The sequence below is a fragment of the Rhinopithecus roxellana genome, chromosome 16 (genome assembly GCF_007565055.1).
Source record: "Rhinopithecus roxellana isolate Shanxi Qingling chromosome 16, ASM756505v1, whole genome shotgun sequence".
Classification (NCBI taxonomy): Eukaryota; Metazoa; Chordata; class Mammalia; order Primates; family Cercopithecidae; genus Rhinopithecus; species Rhinopithecus roxellana.
Genome location: NC_044564.1, coordinates 109372485 through 109395530, shown reverse-complemented (window position 1 = coordinate 109395530; position 23046 = coordinate 109372485). Strand labels below are relative to the sequence as shown.

The following is a 23046-nucleotide window of genomic DNA, read 5'->3' as shown; positions in this document are numbered from 1 at the left end:
AAAGCAGGGGCAGGGGTAGCAGTGTTCCCCCTGGGCGAGGGCGGGAGGCCGTTCGTGAGTCTGTCGATGGGTCTGTCATTCCCTCACTCACCAGGAGCAGAAGGGAGCATCTGAGGTCGGGTAAGGATAGGAAGACGGCTGGATGCATGGTAACGCTGGGGTCCGCGGCAGGGACAGGCGCTGGCGGCTGGGACTGGGCTGGGTTGGGTTGGGTTAGGAAAGGGCTGGGCTCCAGGAGCCGGCGGCAGCGGAAGATTCTCCAGGCAGCGGCACCTCGTCCTCTCGACCCGGGCTCCAGCGGCGAACACCCGGGACAACTTCCAGAGAGGCCTCTCACACCCTCACTTCCGGGTCCTGCCCACCTCGGTGCACTCCGGGAAATGTAGTCCTGCGCTAGCCTCACCCCGCACGCCGTTGGTCATCTAGAACTTCCTTTCCCATTGGGCTCTCGGCCCAGGTCCAGGGAGTCCTCTACGCGCGGGGGCCTGTGGGATAGAAGGGCTGAGGGCGGGTGTACGCAGTGCTTCAGAGGATGGGAACTACAGTTCCCAGAAGGGTGTGCGGCCGAAAGCCTCGGGTGGCCTTCTTAGGGGCTCTGCTAGCTTCAGCGCCGTGAGGTCTGACCTGGCTGGGTGTAGTGTCCCGGCCCGGCAGGAGGGGCGGCCCGGTCCGGGTCGCACCTCCTGGAGCCGCCCCCGGGACGTCAGTCCTGGAGGAGGCGAGGGTGAGTAGGGGGGGGGCCTGGCTGGGGAGGCTCGGATCGATCGGTCTGCACCGCCTTGGCCTTTGCTGCAGACTCACCGCCTTCCTGGCCTAGGCTGTGGCCTGAGCCTCCATCATTGGCCTCCTCGGCCGCTACCTCTTCTTTCTGCTCTAATTCCTGCATTATAAAGTCAGAGCCACCAGTCGGGGCCTCAGTTGAATGAGTCAGTGACTTATCCCTAATTGTCTCTGAGGGCTCCTGTAAGGAGTAGGTGTGGTAAGGGATGGGGTAGCACGTCGTGAACTGGAAAACTGCGTGAGTGATTGCTGCTAAGGCGTGGATCGCTCCTCCAGTATAATTACGAAATTCCTTAGCAAAGCAGTCGAGGATCTTAACCTGGCCCCAGGTAGCTCTGCGGTTCTTCTGCAAACACCTGAGGTCCAGGAGCCCACGCGATCCCCTTTTAGTACCCAGGAGGCACACTGTGCTTTTGTGGTTCTCCCCACTCCCGCCTTTGCTCCAGCTTTCTTGCTGCCTGGAATGGCCTTACCGCGTTCTCTCTCTGGAATGCTATCGTAAATGTCACCATCTCTGAGAACTTCCCGACCAACCAACCCTTTAGTGCTAATCAGAATTACTGTTCCTATGAGTGTGACTGCAGTACCTCTAGTTTTGTACGGTTACAATTAGAGCCTTTATTACACGGGCTTGTATAATTAGGCAAGGTTGATGACACCTTTGCATTTTATAGCACTTTAACAGAGTAGTTTTGATTTTTATCTATAAAAAATGATTTATTTTTTGTAAAGGAGCAAAAAATACATTTTTTCTTAAGGAAAAAAAAAAACCCTAGATAATGGCTTTCTCAGGGTGACAAAATTAGACAGTGGCAGAGCTAATACTCTTACCAAGGTTGCCTGACTCCTAGACTAGTGCTCCTATCTCTTGTCCATGCCCCTGACAGAGTCCAAAGAGTGTTGAAATGGGAAATTTTAAAAGAGCAGAGACTCATAAGTATGAACTCATTATTCAAGAAATTAAACTTTGATCCTGCTCACTTTTTGGACTTAGCACTCAGCCTGTGACCTTTCATCCAACAAACATCTACTGAGTACCTGTTATATACCTGTTACTGTGCTAAGAATTATGAAGTAAAAAGTGTATATGTATATATACACACACACACACATATAAAAAACAGAGATCACATTTTTAGTGTGTTTTTCAAAGGATGTAAAGAAATTTTTTTGTGGTTCTGATGTACCTAAAACTCTGATCACTTAGAATGAAAAATGACAGGTCTTAGAGTTTAGAACAGTGCCTAGCACATGGTTGTCACTCAGCTTGTTGAATGAACGAATGTGAATGTGGTCCACCCTTATTATTTTTTGCATTTTACAGAAACCCAGAAAGCTGACGTAGCCTGAGGACACACTGCTGACTATAAATACAACTGGGCCTAGAACCCAAGTGCAGTTACTTCCCTCCCACGTTTTCGTCTCCACCTCTATTTTGTAGCTTCTCTCAATTACCCTTAATGTAATCCTGGATATGACAGTATTTCTTCTGACATGACTGTTACACTCATACATGACTGAGGTGTCTCACAACACCCTCTTCCTTCATATTTTCTGCCAGTACCTTAACTCAAATGGTCAGCAAAATAAAGACATAGAGAGCTGTCCTTTACTATAATTAAGAAAGTATTAATATGTTCTCTCAAGGGCAGAATTTGAACCTTGTCAATGACAGCACAAATACCAGCTCATCCATTATAAATTTATCTTGGAAAACTCCCAGATCCCCAGGAGTAACAGCGATTGGCGTGACCTGCTTTTTGGTGAAATCAGAAAAGCACTTGCATACCCTCATGGTAGCAATTAACTGGAACTGGTTAACAGCTGCTCCCTTTAGATAAGTAAATATGCTCGAGTTTACCATGATTCTGTGACTCCCTACATTTCTAACAGTTGTTACCTCTCTGGTCCTTGTAGGCATTCAACTTTGGAACTTTGATAAAGCAGCTTTAGGGGTTTAGGAAGGATGTTTAAGATCACTGATGCAACTATTCCTGTTTCCTTCCCATCAGATATTTGAATTCTTGCTGCATTTTTGTCATAGTCCAGTCTCTGCTTTCTTAAACACTCCTGTGATAGGGATCTCACTATCTTCCTATGCAGTTGATACTTTTTTTTTTTTTTTTTTTTTTTTTTTTGAGACAGGGTCTCCCTCTGTCACCCAGGCTGGAGTGCACTGGCACGATCTTGGCTCACTGCAACCTCCATCCACCTCCCAGGTTCAAGCAATTCTCCCACTTCAGCCTCCTGAGTAGCTAGGATTACAGGTGTGTGCCACCACAGCCCAGCTAATTTTTGTATTTTTAGTAGGCATGGAGTTTCACCATATTGGTCAGGCTGGTTTCTCAAACTCCTGTCATATGTTTTTAAAAGGTTCTTACAAGCTCCATGAGACTACCAGTCAGAACAAAATTGTCCTTATTGAAATGTGATTCATGTTAGGGATATGATGTTCCAAGCAAGATCTTGTGGTTAAGACCTCAATCTAGGTATATTTTCCTGGTGGACCAAGGAGAGAACAAATAAAAATTTCACTTTTTGTGGGAATGAGGGAAAGAACTAGGTACCTTTTAATTTAGTACTTAGCCAGGTGTGATGGCACATGCCTGAAGTCCCAGCTATTCAGGTGGCTGAGGAGGGAGGATTTCTTAACTCAGGAGTTTCAGGCTATACTGTGCTATGCCATTCGGGTGTCTACTTTAAGTCTGGCATCAATGTGGTGATCTCCCAGGAGTGGAAGACCACCAGGATGCCTAAGAAGGAGTGAACTGGTCCAGGTGAAAACTCCTATGCAGATCGTAGTGGGATTGCGCCTGTGAATAGCCACTGCCCTCCAGCCTAGGTAACATAGTGAGATCCCATCTCTTTAAAAAAATTTTTTTAACTAATTTTTTTTTTTCAGATGGAGCCTTGCTCTGTTGTCCAGGCTGGAGTGCAGTGGTGCGATCTCAGCTCACTGCAGTCTCCACCTCCAAGGTCCAAGCAATTCTCCTGCCTCAGCCTCCTGAATAGCTGGGATTACAGGCACGCACCACCACGCCCAGCTAATTTTTGTATTTTTAGTAGAGACGGGGTTTCACCATGTTGGCCACACTGGTCTCAAACTCCTGACCTCGGGTGATCTGCCCGCCTTGGCCTCCCAAAGTGCTGGGATTACAGGCGTGAGCCACCACACCCGGCCTTAGCTAATTTTTAAATTTTTTTCTGAGACAGGGTCTCAACCTGTCGCCGAGTCTGGAGTGCAATGGTGTGATCTCAGCTCACTGCAAACTCTGTTTCTCAGGTTCAAGTGAAACTCCCACCTCAGCCTCCCGAGTAGCTAGGATTACAGTGTGTGCACCATGCTCTGCTGATTTTTAAAAACTTTTGGTAGGCAGGGCATGGTGATCTCATGCCTGTAATCCCAGCACTTTGGGATGCCAAGGTGGGCGGATCACTTGAGGTCAAGAGTTCGAGACCAGCCTGGCCAACATGGTGAAACCCCATCTCTACTAAAAAATACAAAAATTAGCCTGGTGTGGTGGCAGGTGCCTATAATCCCAGCTACTGAGGAGGCTGAGGCAGGAGAATTGCTTGAGCCCTGGAGGCAGAGGCTGCAATGAGTGACATCGCACCACTGCACTCTAGCCTGGGTGACAGAACAAGACCCTGTCTCGAAAAGACTAGAGGGGAGGAAAGGGGAGGGGAGGGAAGGGGAGGCGAGGGGAGGGGTAATGAGGAAAGGGGATGGGATGGGATTTGTAGAAATGAGGTCTCACTATATTGCCCAGGCTGGTCTCAAACTCCTGGGCTCAAGAAATTCTCCTGTCTTGGCCTCACAAAGTGCTGGGATTACAGGCATGAGTCACCATGCCCAGCCCTAATTAATTTTTTTTAAGTTTATTTAGTGCTTAAATCCAGTTAATTCTGACTTCACAATTAAGTTTATGTTATACTCTTTTTGTGGATCAGGCTCACTTTTATTCCCAATATCAATTCTAATGTTTAATATTATGTGGCATCATATTACTTGTATTAACTTAGATTATGTTAATATTGCTTGTGTCACTGTAACCCTGAGCCCTGTACCTAATGTTAATTATTGTCCTTGTTTTTTTCCTCAGATAGTCCCTAAGAAGAGTCCTAGAAGCACCTACCCTCTCATTTTATAGATGAGCAGATGAGCAACTTGTACAGAGATCACCTAATTTGCCACCTAATGCCAATTCTAGGACTAGGACTGTAGCTTTTTTTCTTTTGAGACAGGTCTCACTAAGATAGACAGCCTCACTATCTTGCCCAGGCTGGTCTCAAACTTCTGGCCTCAAGCAATCCTCCTGCGTTGGCCTCCCAAACAGCTAGTATTAAAGACATATGCCACTACACCCAGCCAGGACTATAAATTTTTCTAATCCTAGTCAAATATTTCTAGTTAACCATATTTATAAAATATCCACTTGAAACTGATGAGACAGGTTTACAGAAATGTTTGCTCCCTGCGCTCATTGTCTGAATCATTGTTTCAGGTTGCTCCAGTTGCTAAGAAGACTATGAATAAGTCAGAGAACCTGCTGTTTGCTGGTTCCTCATTAGCATCACAAGTCCATGCTGCTGCCATTAACGGAGATAAGGGTGCTTTACAGAGGCTCATCACAGGTAAGCAGTCCCCTTAAGTACAGAAACTTTAAAAGCAACTGTTTGTCCTGAGGAAGTTTGTTAATGTTAGTTTTAATTTGCAGTGTTCTCATACATTTTAATGGAAATATGTTATTATGTATATTTTCTTTCAACTCATGAACAAGAAAGAAATTAAGTCCTAAAACTTAAAAATATGGGTTAGGATTAGGTGAAAAGTACTTTAGAAATTTCTATGTATTTAGCACTGAATCTAGATAGGTATTCTAAAGTACTAAGGGAACGAATTCATCTTTATGTTAACAGAGATCTAGAATGAGACAATGGATAATCTTTTAACATTTAACATATACCCAAAGTATTAAAGTTTAAAAATAATTTAATTTTTAATGATTTAAAATTGATTCAATGTTTCCCCTGTCATTTGCGTGTATAAATGATATATAGACAGGTCCAATGTAGGAGTTCTAGAGGAGAGAACAAAGAATGGTTAAGAATTTTCTAGAACTTTAGCTTCCTGCTAAAACAGAGCAAAGATCTGTCTTTCTATCATAAATCTAGATATTCACAAGTTGCAAATCCCAAAGAGAACACAATAAAACTATATTATTTGTAATCTTTATTCACACTAGTGTCTGGTGACATCATAACTGACAACTCGGGCTACAAAATAAACTCCAAATTACTTGAACTTTCATACCTGTTCCTTCAGACTTTTTTACCCTACATTTGCTGTTTCTCCAGGAACTTCTTGTGTACCGTAACCTCTGGCTAAGCTAAAGATTACTTCTATTTCCCAATAAGCCATGAATTTTGTCTCATTTTCTCTATATGTTCTGTTCCCCTACCTCTTTTCTATCTGCCACTCTGTTACCTTCTTCTGTGCTAAACAAACTTCTACTCATCTTTAAAGACAAAACTATTTTATCACACGCTCTGTGAAGATTTCTCTTCCTCTGCTTGTCCTTACTTTACCTCAGCTATCTAAATTCACGCGAACTTGACATTTTCCACCACCTCCAAATCACTCAAACATTCTACCATTCAACTAAAACTCTTTTATTTTCAGCTCACTTGCTGATGACAAACAACAGTTTTCCATGCTCACTGAGACCTCCAATCCACTAGCTTCTCTAGTTTTGACCATCAGTTTTCCTTCTGCCTTTTCCTTCCTCACTACGCAGCCTTGATTCTATGTCTGTTATTAAAATCCTTCTCTTGGAAAAATTCCCTTTTTTTTTTTTTTTTTTGCCTTCTGTTGTACTTGACTGTTGCAATCCCAAGTCTGGATGTACCAAACCTATCTTGCTAAGAGCAGTTGAATCCAGCTGAAAGACTGATAGCACCCCAAATTCATGATTACCCACTTCAAATAGGTACTCAGCACTTACTGCTTATCATACCACATTTTTTCCTTAATGAATGTTTCATACCTCTCACTCTACCGAATCCTCTGACTGCCAGTTCCCCCTCCTTTCATTCTCTTTAATGCACTAGGCTTACTAGAGGAAATGAAGACATTAAGTAGGAACTCCCGCGTCTTTCAGCACGATATCTACAAATCTACCTCCATCTGTACCCATCTTCTCTCTTCATCTTACTGCTAAAACAGAGCAAAGATCCGTCTTTCTGTTAAAGGCCAGTTCTTCCACACCTGCTGTGTATTCCATCCCTTCCTGTCTTCTCAGGGACATTGCTTCTTTTTTTCTTTTTTTCTCCCTCTGACTACTATATCTTCAACCTTTCTTCTATGCTAAATTCTTTCCATCAACACTTAAATGTGCTTAATTGTTTCCATTATTTAAAAATCCCATCTGTATTTCTTCATCTCCCTCTAGGTATTGCCATTCTCAACTTTCCCTCATGACTGCATTAGTGCACAGGCTAAACTGATACAACCATGACTTAAATAAGATAGAAGTATATTTCATTTTCATAATATTGCAATCCCAACTCTGGATGGACCAAACCTGTCTTCCTGGCAACTACTAAGCAGTTGAACCCAGCTGTGTAATAGTACACAGCTATGTGGGCAGTCTAGGTTAGATAGATATCTCCATTTTACAAAACCATCAGGTATGCTGCTGGGCCTTGGCTCTTCCATTCTCAACATGATGCTTCTATTTCTGGGTCAAAGCCAGATATGTTCATTATAGTGATAGCCCAGTCAGCAGGAAGGGGAAAGAGAGAGCACAGGGAAAGCAATTTGTCATTAAGGAGGTAGACTAGACTTAGACCACAAAGCCACACCTAGAACAAAAGAAGCTGAAAAAAAAAAAAAGTCTTGCCCTGGATGGTATCATGCCCAGCTAAAACTCACGGTGCTCAATTTCTTTTTTTTTTTTTTTTATTATACTTTAAGTTCTAGGGTACATGTGCACACGTGCAGGTTTGTTATATATGTATACATGTGCCATGTTGGTGTGCTGCACCCATCAACTCGTCAGCACCCATCAACTCGTCATTTACATCAGGTATAACTCTCAATGCCATCCCTCCTCCCTCCCCCCTCCTCACAATAGGCCCCGGTGTGTGATGTTCCCCTTCCCGTGTCCAAGTGATCTCATTGTTCAATTCCCACCTATGAGTGAGAACATGTGGTGTTTGGTTTTCTGTTCTTGCGATAGTTTGCTGAGAATGATGGTTTCCAGCTGCATCCATGTCCCTACAAAGGACATGAACTCATCCTTTTTTATGGCTGCATAGTATTCCATGGTGTATATGTGCCACATTTTCTTAATCCAGTCTGTCACAGATGGACATTTGGGTTGATTCCAAGTCTTTGCTATTGTGAATAGTGCCGCAATAAACATACGTGTGCATGTGTCTTTATAGCAGCATGATTTATAATCCTTTGGGTATATACCCAGTAATGGGATGGCTGGGTCATATGGTATTTCTAGTTCTAGATCCTTGAGGAATCGCCACACTGTTTTCCACAATGGTTGAACTAGTTTACAGTCCCACCAACAGTGTAAAAGTGTTCCTATTTCTCTACATCCTCTCCAGCACCTGTTGTTTCCTGACTTTTTAATGATTGCCATTCTAACTGGTGTGAGGTGGTATCTCATTGTGGTTTTGATTTGCATTTCTCTGATGGCCAGTGATGATGAGCATTTTTTCATGTGTCTGTTGGCTGTATGAATGTCTTCTTTTGAGAAATGTCTGTTCATATCCTTTGCCCACTTTGTGATGGGGTTGTTTGTTTTTTTCTTGTAAATTTGTTTGAGTTCTTTGTAGGTTCTGGATATTAGTCCTTTGTCAGATGAGTAGATTGCAAAAATTTTTTCCCACAGTGCTCAATTTCTAAAAAGAAGAATGAAGGAATGAATGGGGGGCAAATATTGCTGTCTGTCACCAAAACCAAGATTCTTGGGCCACCTGTACCCATTGTCCCCACTTATTTACCTTAATTCACTCTTTTATTAAAACAAAATATACTTTCTTATTTTGAAGTATACATATAGAGAAGTGCATGCAACTTATATGTACAATTTAACAAATAAACATAAAGCAAACACCCACTTAAACCACCTAGGTTAAGGAACAGCACATTGTCAGTAACCCCAGAAACCCCTAATGCATCCTTCTCTCCCTGCTAGGGTAATAGGCTGTCTTGACTTTTATAGTAATCATTACATTGTGGTTTTACCACCTACATATACATCCCTTAAACACTTTAGTTAATTTTGCCATTTTTGACTTTTTGCTAAATGTTCCATGTTCACTTGAACTAAAAAATATATATGTATATTACACTTTTGTAATTTTCCTGCTCAAAACTCTTTCATTGTTCCATTATACTTGGAATAAAATGTAACAGATTACTTGTATCTCTTTACCTGTCCATCCTCACGTTTTACCACTCCCTTACAAGAAAAACTTGCCTTCTTTCTGTGTCTCACACCTGCCAAGCCCTTTTTCATCTCAGGGCTTTTGCCTAAATGCTGTTCTCCCCATTGTCTGTCTGAATAACTCTTAGTCATCCTTGAGGTTTCAGTTTTAAGGTCACTTCTTTAAAAAGGCCCTCGAACCATCCAATCTCAATGAAATCTGTTCATTGTATTCCCTCTTGGCCCTCTGTAGTTTTTCTTCATAGAACTTGTTTTAGATTATCACTGTATATTTATGTGTATGACTATTTTAACATCTTTCTCCTCCATAAGCTAGTGGCCTTCATGAAAGTAGACTGGGTCTGTTTAATTCATCACTAAATCCACAAAATCCAGCACAGTACTTGGCACATAGTAAGCACATAAGAAATATATTTGTTGAAGGAATGAATAAATATTATAATCATTCTTTAAGTATCTTTTCTCCTAAGTAGTCTATAATCATCTTGAGGGCCAGGACTAAAAATGAATTAAGTTGAATGAAATTGAATTGAGGAGCAAGTTGAGACTAAATTCCATGAGAAAAAAAATTTTAAATCAGGATGTATCAAGAAAAAGCACCATGTAAAATGAATTCTTTATTGCTTTAATTAAAAATATAACCTTCAAAGAAAAAAAGTGCAGTATGTTATAAATTAAAAACACTTATATTTTTATGGCTCAGTCATACAGATTAATTAATGTGTTATTATTAAAACTTGAAGCCTTGAAAATCCCCAAAGAGAAAATCCTTAAAAACCAAAAAGTAATCATGATGTGAAGCCAGTATATAGCTAATAAACTTATTTATAAATTGTTTTTCTGTTTTCTATCATCTTGTCTGAGGAACTTCTTATTAATTACTGACTGAGGGTGCCACTCCTCATCTTTTAAGAATTGTGCCATTATGTTTTCTGTGCACCTTTGCTCTGGAGTATTTTCCAGCATTTATATATTTGTACAAAAATAACGTTTCATCTTACATTTCAATGTAATTTTTTTCTATGCCTATGAATGCCAGGTCATAATTTAAATGTATTTTAAACATCTTTTTATGTATCACATATTTGATGATCTCTAAATATATGCTATTTCTCTTTTCTAAACTAGTGACATAGTACTACAGATGAATTTTTTTTCTTGCATCTTTGTTCACCAACTGCTCAGTGAATTCATTCACTTTAGCATTTTCTGTTTTCCCCTCTCTGTTTCCATGGAGAAGTATGTCAGTGATGTGTTTGACTCCATGGAAACAGATGAGTGTCTCTTTCTACATACACAACTAATTAAATTGAACACTTTCTGTGCTGCCCATTGTCCTGGAGGAGGACTGAAGAGGCCTTCTCTGAATGAAACATCATTTCAGTAGCAATTCTTAGTGTTTAACCTAATACAGTGGATTAATGTTTTACCATAACTCACCGCTTCCTAGATTCAGATGTATTAGGGCTTACTTCTGAGCCTGAAAAGCATAGTAAAATCTTTATATGCTATGGTTATCATTTATAGATATTTAACTTTTTCTCTTAACACCGAACGCAAATAATTTGAATGAATACCAGAAATGTAATTGAGAATAGAATTTAGTAGATTCATTTTAATACTATCCAATGTCGTATTGGTAGAAAAAGGTATAGATTTTAGAGTCAGATAAACCTGAGTTTTAAATTCTAACTGTTACTTACTAGTAGTATTATCTTGGCTAAGCCATTTAATTTTTTTTTTTTTTTTTTTGAGACGGAGTCTCGCTCTGTCGCCCGGGCTGGAGTGCAGTGGCGCGATCTCGGCTCATTGCAAGCTCCGCCTCCGGGGTTCACGCCATTCTCCTGCCTCAGCCTCCCAAGTAGCTGGGACTACAGGCACCCGCCACCACGCCTGGCTAATTTTCTGTATTTTTAGTAGAAATGAGGTTTCACTGTGTTAGCCAGGATGGTCTCAATCCCCTGATCTCGTGATCTGCCCGCCTCAGCCTCCCAAAGTGCTGGGATTACAGGCGCGAACTACCGCGCCCGGCCAGCCATTTAATTTTTAAGCCTCAGTTTCCTCATCTATAAACTATAGATTACAATATTTCACTTGTGTGAGAATTAAATGAAATAATGACAGTAAAATATCTAGCATGATGCTTGACACATAGTAGACAGTAAGTTAATATCCTATTACTGATATTATTACACCAGCTTAGACTAAAATAATCAAGTTTTTCATAGCTTCAGAAATGTCTCAAGATGAAAGAGCACTAAATGCAACAAAGATTAATATTGTGGATTTTTGTGAAAACTAAACAAAATAATTAGTAAATATGCACGGTGTGTAATGATCAATGTTGTCATTGCTGCCGATAATATTTGAGGTTGTGTGCAGTGGTATCGTGACCAGGAAGCACCATTCTGATTCTACTACAATTTCTGTTTCACTGTCCGTGTTCTGAGCAAGCATAATCTCTCTAAATCATTTCTCTTCTTGTTTATTTATTTATTTATTTATTTTGAGTCGGAGTTTCACTCTTATTGCCCAGGCTGGAGTGCAATGGCACAATCTCGGCTAACCACAACCTCCGCCTCCCTGGTTCAAGCGATTCTCCTGCCTAAGCCTCCCAAGTAGCTGGGATTACAGGCATGTGCCACCACGCCCGGCTAATTTGTAATTTTAGTAGAGATGGGGTTTCTCTATGTTGGTCAGGCTGGTCTCAAACTCCCGACCTCAGGTGATCCGCCCACCTCGGCCTCCCAAAGTGCTGGGATTACAGGGGTGAACCACCTTGCCTGGCCTCCTCTAGTTGTTTTTAACATCTTCTGACACAGTATTTAGATATGGAAGTGAGCCTCATAAATGACAGAGTAGAGGTACTATTTCAGGTTACTTCTTCCCTTACCTCAATTGCTACCTTAAATGTTAGGGTCATTAAATGTTTTTAAAATGCTTGCCTACATGCAAATATGTTTATAAATATATTTACATGTTTATGCATCCATACTAATAATAGTAATAAAATTAGCTAACATTTATAAAGTTATGTTTTATGTGCCAGCCGCTGTATTGTTTGGCAACTCATTAACTTAACAGTGAAGTAATATGAAGAGTTTGGGGTATTCGTATTACCCTCATTTTTAAATAAGGAAATTGAGATGCAGAGAGGTTAAGTAACTTGTCTAAGAAGTAGCAGAACTGAGATTGAAGCCAAGAAGTCTGATTCCAGAGTCCATTCTTTTAACTGCTAAATTATGGGACCTCAATGTATGGGGAGATATTTTTGTACACAGGTGCACTTTCCTATGTATAAATAGGAATGAGAAAGATAAGAAAGAACCGATTAGGTCTGAACCTTGAATGATTAAATGAATGATTATCTAGATGGGATTTTTCTTAACATTTTTGTGCTGTAGGCCCTTCTGGCAATCTGGTAAGCTTCTGGACTCCTCAGAAAAAAAATATTTTTAAGAGCTGAAATGCAATATAGAGAATTACAATGGAAACCAGTTATATTAAAATATGAATTGTTTTTAAATTGAGACATAGCAATATTCTGCCATAACTTTTTATGAACATGTTAAATAGCAAGGTGTAGGGGCAAGTCTTACAGCTATGATAATTTTGAAATAGCAGTGAGTGAAAATGATATTTTAAGATACCTGCACAGATTATAAGTACAGAAATATTTTATAAAATCTCAAGTCCTCTCAAAATACAATATGTCTCATGTTATTATTATTCTCATTTTGCGTGGTAGGACACTGAGACTCAGAAGTTGAGAAATTTAGTTACACAGTTAATAACTGGCAAAGTTGAGCGTCAAACCAAGTTATTTGATGATGAATCCTATGTTCTTTCCATTGTTCCCATGTTGTCACTCTATAACAATAAGTAAATATTTTTTAGTGACAGAAAAATGCTTTCCCAAGATTATAACAGTATCAAATATATAAAGTAAGAAGTGGGTGAAATCAGATGAAATAAATATGTCTTGGATGCCATGCAAATATAACATTTTAGAACAAGCAAATAAGATATAAATAGAGACTGCTCTTGTTACTTGCATTGGGCATTGTGTTGCTGTAGCTATTGTGCGGACTAGCACAACTATAACTGCAAGTGACAGTCATTTCCTCTAACTGCTAGAGTTGGCACTCTGGTTTCTGCACATACCAGCCCATTAACCATACATACTCTTATGCTTCAACAAGCCTTGAAATAACTGAATGCGGTAGAGCAGTGGCTTTCCAGTCGTGCTTCCAGCTCAGCTTTCTGGACTGTGCTGAGACAGAGCACATGCAGAATGCCAGCCCCAGTTGAGCAGGCACCCACTGGTCATGGATTAGAGGCCATCTCCACAGTTGCCAGAATAATTAGCACAACACAGCACAGTAGCCAGCTGCTTTCTATATTAACTGTTCCTGACAGGAATGCAAATTTAAATGCACTGCCATCCAGTCAATATTAGTTTACATTATAAGCTCTACATTTCTATAACATGTTACAATTACCAAATATTTCCAAACAATACATTCTTTTATTGGATCATCAAACAAGTTACAGTGTAGATTGGACAAGTATTAGCGGAATGTTATAAGTGGGGAAACTAAGGAAGAGAGTAGGGTGGATAGATAAAGGCACAGACCTCGCTCAGTTACTGGTCAGGAAGCCCAGAACCTAATGGTACCCTCATTATTCAGAAACTAGCCATGAAGCCACTGTCCCCCTAGCGCTACTCAAGACAGGACCTAAGTGAGGTTGAATGCTGCTTTTTCTAATCATTTAGGGGATATATACTTTCTTTTTTTTTTTTTTTTTTTTTTGAGACAGAGTCTCACTCTGTCACCCAGGCTGGAGTGCAGCAGTGCGATCTCAGCTCACTGAAACCTCTGCCTTCTGGGTTCAAGTGATTCTCCTGCCTCAGCCTCCCGAGTACCTGGGACTATAGGTACATGCCACCATGCTCAGCTAATTTTTGTATTTTAGTAGAGACAGGGTTTTGCCATGTTCACCAGACTGGTCTCGAACTCCTGACCTCAGGTGATCCACCCACCTCAGCTTCCCAAAATGCTGGGATTACAGACATGAGCCACCACACCCAGCCAGGGGATATATACTTTCAATTTCCTCCGACAAATTTTGCCTTATAGGCACAAAATATTGGATCATGGTGACATAACCCAATAACATCTCTTCTGGGAAATACATATACCGGTTACACAGAAACAATGTATGTCAGGGAACAAAGAGAAGGCTTGAAGTTTCCCTGTGTCTTACATAAGACTTAGGAAGAGGATAGGATTGACCTAAAGTTCTGTGTCCTAGAAGGTACATTACGTATTAACCCCATGATGCTGACTCTACTTTGGCCTTGAGGAGCCTAATCAGTTGGGACAGGGGTGTTCAAGCTTTTGGCTCCCCTGGGTATTGCAAGAAGAATTGTCTTGGGCTACACATAAAATATACTAACACTAACAATAGCTGATGAGCTAAAAAAAAAAAAAAAAAAAATGGCAAAAAAAAAATCTCATAATGTTTTAAGAAAAATTATGAATTTGTGTTGTGAAGCATTAAAAGCCTTCCTGGGCCACATGTAGGCCATAGGCCACGGGTTGGACAAGCTCGAGTTAGGATTATCCCAAAATGTGAGATGGCCTCCGTTTCTCAGCACTTATTCTTGTGACCATAGTTCCTAATCTTCTCCCTTACTAAAGCTTCTAAGGAGGAATGTCTCTCTAGGCAGAAAGTGTAAATAAATTACTGTTATCTTACTAATACTAGCTACTACTATCTCTGCTTAACCTAACAAGATGCCAGTAGAGACTGTCCTTTAATCATGAAAGCCAACTAGAGACTAGTCTTATTATGGCATATTCTCTGTAAGGATCACTTCGACTCCAGAAGGACTCAAACTGATAAAAGGAACGTGTTCTTCTTGTACTACATTTTAGTTCAGTTAATGAGTTTCAGTTTAAATAAATCTTTTTCTATAAATACAGTGATAGAATCTTTGGAATCTTCTAGATTAGATATTGGAGGCTCTAGTACAAAGAATGTACTGTTGTACCACATAGAGCCTTGTGCATAAGGGCTTCTGTTATCAGATGTGTTGAATTCAATGCAAAATTTGCCTCCATCTTCAAAAAACGTTCTGAAAAAGAATACCTGCCTCCTCTAGAAGTTATACATAACCTGAAAACATCTGTAAGGTTCTTTCAAATTTCCAGAGCAATGACCTTTCTTGCTTTTTACCAGTATACATGGAAGCATGGATTAGTGAAGTAAATTGCTGAGAAGCTAGGAAGTCTTTCTGGGTCCCAGCGTGTCCAAGATTAAAATATATGTTGAAGTATTTCAAACTAAAAACAGTAGTTTAGTTTCATGCCCAAAACAACCCAGGCATTTATCTGGTTTTTTGTTTTTGTTTTTGTTTTTGTTTTTGTTTTAATTGATACATACTGATTGTATGTGTTTATGGGGGTGGAGTGTGATGTTATAATATATGTATACATTGTGTAATGACCAAATGATGGTATTTAGCATATGCATTAACTCAGACATTTACCATTTCTCTGTGGTGAGAGCATTCAAAATTCTAGCTATTTTAAAATATGCAATACAGTATTGTTAACTATAGTCACCCTACTGTGCAGTAGAACACCAAAATTTATTCCTTATATCTAACTGTACCCATTGACATTTCTAGCATTTATATTTTCCAAAGAAAACATTTTATTTTGTCAACTCACTTCCTCCATTAGCACAGTTCAGGCCAAGATACCTTAGAAGTAACTGGCTTCCCTCTTGTTCAACCCAGATGTAATTACCCTCAGCTAGTAAGAGATGAATACTTGACCATTATCTGTAACAAAAGTAGCAACATTTTTTTCACTTACCATACATGGCTGGAGCCATGGCATCTTTTGTAGTTATTGTTTTTAACTAAAATTTATTAAGGTATATAATACAGTAAATTTCACCCTTGTTCATATACAGTTATTTAATTTTGACAAATAAATAATCATGTCATCACCATGACCATCAAGATATAGAACAGTTTTATCATGCCCCAAAATGTTAGAACTGTGTCCTTTTATAGCCAGTTTCTCCCCACATTCCACATATTCCAGTCCCTGGTAACCACTGGTCTGTTTTCTGTCTCTATAGTTTTAACTTTTCCATAATCCCATGCTAATGTGTCACATGATATATATACCCTTTGAGGCAGATGTCATTCTTTCTTTCTTTTTTTTTTTTTTTTTTTTGAGACAGAGTCTCACTTTGTCTCCCAGGCAGTGGTACAGTCATGGCTCACTGCAGCCTCAACCTCCCAGGCTCAAGTGATCCTCCCACCTCAGCCTCCTGAGTAGCTGGGACTACAGACATGTTCCACCATGCCCAGCTAAGAGTGTTTGTGTGTGTGTGTGTGCGTGCATGTGTATGTGTTGTGTAGAGATGGGGTTTTGCCATGTTGCCCAGGCTGGTCTCAAACTCCAGACTTCAAGGGATCCTCCCTACTCAGCCTCCCAAAGTGCTGGGATTATGGGTGTGAGCCCCTGTGCCTGGTGAAGTAGATTTCTTTCACTTGACATAAGGCATTTGAGAATTTTCCATGTTGTTGAGTGGATCAATGGTTCATTCCTTTTTATTAGTGAGCTATATTCCATTGTATGGATGTACTGCAGATTATTTTCTCATTTTCCAGTTGAAGGACAATTGGGATGTTTCCAGTGTTTAGCAATTATGAATAAAGCTGTTGTAAATATTCACATACAAGTTTTTATATGAACTTAAACTTTCATGCTTTTATTTCTCCTGAATAAACACTTAGGTGAAAAGTTATTTGGCCATATTTATTATGCTACAGTTTTAATAGTAGCTATACCATTTTGCATTTCTACCAACAATGGCTGAGAGTTCTATTACCATAGTTCTACAACTAGATTCTACATCCTTAACAGCATTTGATATTGTGAAGTTTGCTTTTGATTGTTTTCATTTTAGCCATTCTAATAGATGTGTAGTGGTATCACATTATAGGTTAAGTTTACATTTCCCTGTATATTAATGATGTTGAGAGTCTTTTCATATGCTTATTTAGTGAAATGTCTATTAAAACCTTTTGCCCACCTTTTAATTTCTTTTTTTTTTTTTTTTTTTTTTTGAGACAGGGTCATACTCTGTCACCCAGGCTAGAATGCAGTGGTGCAATCTCGGCTCCCTGCAACCTCCGCCTCCCGGGGTTCTCATGCCTCAGCCTCCCAAGTAGCTGGGATTACAGGCATGAGTCCAGCAGCTGCACCTGGCTAATTTTTATATTTTTAGTAGAGATGGGGTTTTGCCCTGTTGCCTAGGCTGGTCTCAAACTCCTAGACTCAAGCAATCCACCCGCCTCTGCCTCCCAAAGTGCTGGGATTACAGGTGTAAGCCACTGCACACAGCCTGAGTTTCATTATCCATCTAATTATTCTATTGTAAGAGTTTTTATTTATTCTAGAATAAAAGGCCTTATCAAATATGTGTTTTGCAAATATTTCCTCCCAATTTGTGGCTTTTTAAAAATTTTTCTTAATTGTGTTTTCAAATACAATTTCTTTATTTGGATGAAATCTAATTTATTAATTTTTATGGATTATTCTTTTGTACCATATCTAAGAAATCTCTGCCTAACACAAAATCATTAAGATTTTCACCTTCAATTGCTTCTAAAAGTTTTATATAGTTATAGGTTTTATTTATTTATTTATTTTTTTGACAGGCTTAATTCACTTTATTTTTCTTGTTTAAAACCCTATGTTGTAGCCACAGCTGGAGCCTGGGTCTGCTGCACAGAAACTCTGGTGTGGGTCTTGACGAGGTGGTCAGTGAATTCCTGTTAGGGAGACTTGGTAAATACAGTCTCCTTCCAGAGATCAGGGGTCAGGTAGCTGTAGGTCTTAGAGATGGCATCAAAGGTGGCCTTGGCGAAGTTGCCCAGAGTGACAGTGCAGCCCCAGGCTGAGATGTAGCAGTCATCGATACCAGCCATCATGAGCAACTTCTTGGGCATAGGCGCCAAGACGATGCCAGTGCCCCTGGGTGCAGGGATGAGGCGTACCAGCACAGAGTCACAGCGGCCTGTCACCTTGCAAGGGACGGTGTGGGGCTTGCCAATCTTGTTCCCCCAGTAGCCTCTGTGCACGGGGACAATGGAGAGCTTGGCCAGGATGATGGCCTTATGGATGGCGGTGGCCACCTCCTTGGAGCACTTAACACCCAGACCGACGTGGCCATTGTAGCCCCCATAGCAACAAACGCCTTGAACCTGGTGCACTGGCCAGCATGGGTCTGCTTCTGCACCGGCATAATCTTCAAGATCTCGTCCTTGAGAGAGGCCCCCAGGAAAAAGTCAGTCATCTCAGATTCATTAATGGCCAGGGAGAAGAGATAGATTTCCTCCAGGGACTTGATCTTCGTGTTCTTGACCAAGCGGCCCAGCTTGGTGACAGGCATCCACTCCTTATCCTCAGCCTTGCCTCATGAGCTCCACGGCCTCAGCCCTGGCCCCGTCCATGGCCGCGACCCCAGCCCCGGATGCCACTGCCAAAACCTCAGTGGAAGCCACTGCGGTTCCCCTTCCCAGGGCCACCAGGGCCTCCGGGCCCCCCGCCGGTGCTATACCGGCATCATCCATCATTTGGTGTTTTCTCGAAGAAGCAGTTATAGGTTTTAGATTTAAGTTTATGATTCATTTTGAGGTAATTTTTATATATGGTGCTATTATGGACTGAATATTTGTATTCCTCCAAGATTCATGTTTGAAACCCTAACCGCCAATGTGATATTAGGAGGTGGGGCCTTTGGGAGATAATTTAAGTCATGAGGGTTCAGCCTTCCTCAATGGAGTTAGCTTATAAAAGGAACACTTATAAAAGGAACCCCAGAAAGCTTTCAAGCCTTCTTTTTCATGTGAGGATATCAGAAGTCAGCAGTCTGCAACTCAGAAGAGAGGCCTCACCGGAACCTTATCATGCTGGCATCCTGATTGCAGACTTCTAGCTTCCAGAACTGCTAGGCACAGGTGCATACCACCAAGACAGATTTTTTCTTTCTTTCTTTTTTTAGATACGGAGTCTTGCTGTGTTGGCCATGCTGGTCTTGAATCCCTGGCCTCACGTGAGCCTCCTGCCTCAACCTCCCGAAGTGCTGGGGTTACAGGCAGGAGTCACCATGCCCAGCCAATTTTTGTTTTGTTTTGTTGAGACTGTTGAGACTGTTGAGACAGTCTCACTTCGTTGCCCAGGCTGGAGTGCAGTGACGGTATCTCAGCTCACTGCAACCTCCACCTCCCGGGTTCAAGCGATTCTCTTGCCTCAACCTCCTGAGTAGCTGGGATTACAGGTTCCTGCCACCACACTTTGCTAATTTTTGTATTTTTAGTAGAGATGGGGTTTCACCATGTTGGCCAGACTGGTCTCAAACTCCTGGCCTCAAGTGATCTGCCCACCTCAGCCTCTCAAAGTGCTGGGATTACAGGCATAAGCCACCACACCCAGCCCCAATTTTTATAAGCCTCCCAGGCTATGGTACTTTGTTATAGCAGCTTGAACTGACTAACGTACAAAATATAGGTTGAAGGCTTTGGGTTTGTTTATGTTTTTGTATATGAATGCCAAATTTTTCCAGGACCATTTATTATTACTATTATTCACTCTTGTCGCCCAGGCTGGAGTGCAGTGGCTTGATCTCGGCTCACTGCAACCTCTGCCTCCCAGGTTCAAGCGATTCTCCTGCCTCAGCCTCCTGAGTAGCTGGAATTATAGGTGTCCACCACACCTGGCTAATTTTTGTACTTTTAGTAGAGATGGGGTTTCACCATGTTGGCCAGGCTGGTCTCGAACTCCTGACCTCAGGTGATCCACCCACCTTGGCTTCCCAAAGTGCTCGGATTACTGGCATGAGCCACCATGCCTGGCCTTTCCAGCACCATTTATTTAAAAGATTATCTATTGGTTTGCCTTTGCATCTTTGTCAGAGTCAGTTGATCATGTCTGTGTATGTCTATTTACACACTCTCAAATCTGTTCTGTTGGTCTATGAGTCTATTTATTTGCCATTACCACATTCTCTTCATTACTGTGGGTTTACAATATGCCTTGATATCATACAATGTGAGTTCTCCAACTTTGTTCTTTTTTTCAAAAACTTTTTATTCTTCTACTTCTTTTGCCTTTCCATGACAATTTTAAAACTGCACATTCATTTCTACAAAGATTGCTCTGGGAAGTTTTTAACAAATTATTCTTAGTAGTACTTTATAGTGGAGATTAACTATGAATTTAATTTTTTAATGAAATACTATATTAGGTTTTTATTGCTATTTAATAAATTAACACAAACTTAGCTTACACACAACAAACATTTATTACTTCACAATTTCTGTATGTCAGGAATCTAGACACTGCTCAAGCTGAGGCTTTTGCTCATGGTGTCAAAAGACTGCAGTCAAGGCATCAGCCAGGGCTAAGGTCTCATCTGAGATTTAGGATTCTCTCCCCACCGCACATTGGCAGAATTCTTTTTTTTTTTTTTTTTTTTGAGATGGAGTCTTGCTCTGTCACCCAGACTGGAGTGCAGTGGTGTGATCTCGGCTTCACTGCAAGCTCTGCCTCCCAGGTTCACGCCACTCTCCTGCCTCAGGCTCCCAAGTAGCTGGGACTACAGGCGCCTGCCACCACGTCTGGCTAATTTTTTGTATTTTTGGTAGAGACGGGGTTTCACCATGTTAGCCAGAATGGTCTCGATCTCCTGATCTGGTGATTTGCCCGCCTCGGCTTCCCAAAGTAAGTGCTGGGATTACAGGCATGAGCCACCGCACCTGGCCTAGAATTCACTTTTTTAAAGGTATTTAAATATGTCAACTTTATTGTTTATATGCATATTTATTTGTTACTGAATGTTGAAAAAATAACGTGTTGGAATTTACTTTTAATATAATTCAAATTTTTAAAAACCAGAAACTCTAATTAGTTATGCTCTAGTCAAACTGCTCAATGTTTTCTTTTCCTTCTTTCCACACAAGTTACCTTGCTTCAAATTCTAGATGTTGGGATCCATCTCACTGACTTAGGTTCGAAAACATATGGGAGCCCTGTGTGATGGCTTATGCCTGTAATCCCAGCACTTTGGGAGGCCGAGACAGATAGATCACTTGAACTTAAGAGTTCGAGACCAGCCCGGGCAACATGACAAAACCCTGTCTCTGCAAAAAAATGCAAAAATTAGCCAATGCAGTGCATACGCCTGTAGTCCTAGCTACTCAGGAGGCTGAGACAGGAGAACTGCTTGAGCCCAGGAGGCAGAGGCTGCAATGAGCCGAGATCACAATAGTGCACTCCAGCCTGGGCAATGGAAGTGAAATCCTATCTCAAAAAATTAATTAATTAATTGATAAAAATAAAACATGTGAGAATACTTCAGACTTATTGGTGCTGATTTGGGTTCAAATCAAAAAGTAGAGCTAAAGTATATTCAAATACATTCAAACTTACACAGATTCCTTATAAATTACTGCTATCAAGGTAAGAAGGAAAAGATACAAGAAGAAGAAGACATCACTCATCATAGGTTATCAAAATTATTGGTATACAGTCTACCCTAGCATAGACTGCTGCATAAAAATGCCAGCAAGAAAGAAAAGTGCAAGAATAAAGTTTATGACTAAATCAGCTCATTGTCATAATTTCCTATTCTAGCATTCTCAGAAGGCTTCCATCTATGATACATGTGGAAACTGCAGCCACGTTTGAATGGTTCAATTCTTGATTCATTCTGAACCCTCTTTGGCCCAATATTTGTTAGCTCTCATTTAAGCTGAGAAAAATCTGTTGAGTAACAGGTATCCCAGTTTTACCATCCTTTCTTTCCACACAGATAACAATGTCCTTATTCCTCTCCTCCTGTAAGGCAAACCATCTCTGATGTCCTGGAAGGTCTTGGCTTTTCTTTCCTGTTGTTGGAGTGAACCTTCCAATGGAGGGGAAGGGAATGTTTTTCTTTCCTGTTGTTGTTGGGGTGAACCTTCCAGTGGAGGGGAAGGGAATTTGGTACCTGGGTGGAGAATCAAGTTATCAAGGTTCTTTATTAACGTTTTGGAGCAGAAGTTATGAGAGGCCTCTGAATTATCCTGGGAATCTTTCGTTGGTGAGCATGTGTGAAGACTCTGGGATCAAGGTGCACATTTGTGATGAGTCAATCAATGGTCTAGTCATAGCTCTAAGCTCCTCCTGGATCTTTAGTCCCAGCAGAATGTGTTGCTGAACTCTCAAATTGCTGCAGGGTACCCTGGAAAGAACTATGTAGCCCAGAAAGAGCCTGAAAACCTAAACTCCAACAAATAGAGGTGAACGAGTTGACTACAGTTTTTGTATGTGTGTACAATTTTAAAATTCATGGCACTTTGCTTCTCCAAGGCCAGCAGGAAAGTGTCTCTGCTGCTTCAAATCTCTCCAATTTCTACCTCTGACCTCTAGACATTCTTTTGAAAGGCTCACCTGATTAGGTCAAAGCAACCCAAACTAATCTCTCTTGATTAACTTGAAGAAAATGATTAAGAGACAATTACATCCGCAAAATCCCTTCACATTTGCCACATAACAAAACCTAATCATGGGAGTGACATCATAGTTCTGCCTACACTCAAGAGGAGGGGGCCATACAGGGCATGTATACCAGGGGCTGGAAGTCTTGGATGCCATCTTAGAATTATCCTATCACAAGTACTGTTGAGAGTATCTACATCTTAAACGGACTTTGAAGGAGTATATCT

At 40.9% G+C, this 23046-nt stretch overlaps 2 protein-coding genes across 8 annotated transcripts in view; one reads left to right on the top strand and one right to left on the bottom strand.

The window, feature by feature from the left end:
* The window catches only part of ERP44 (endoplasmic reticulum protein 44), a 119820-nt gene extending 119469 nt beyond the window's left edge, over positions 1–351 (bottom strand). Inside the window, exon 1 of the mRNA XM_010374130.2 lies at positions 92–351. Coding sequence (XP_010372432.1) covers positions 92–148 — 57 coding nt within the window. The 5' untranslated portion in view covers positions 149–351. The remainder of the gene's footprint in view (positions 1–91) is intronic.
* Positions 352–492: 141 nt separating this feature from the next.
* The window catches only part of INVS (inversin), a 206253-nt gene continuing 183699 nt past the window's right edge, over positions 493–23046 (top strand). For 6 of the 7 annotated variants that reach the window (XM_030919257.1, XM_010374135.2, XM_010374132.2 and 3 more), the window contains exons 1-2: positions 493–724; positions 5286–5415. In XM_030919257.1, coding sequence (XP_030775117.1) covers positions 5310–5415 — 106 coding nt within the window. In that variant the 5' untranslated portion in view covers positions 493–724; positions 5286–5309. The remainder of the gene's footprint in view (positions 725–5285; positions 5416–23046) is intronic. The other variant, XM_030919259.1, reaches the window with a different exon arrangement.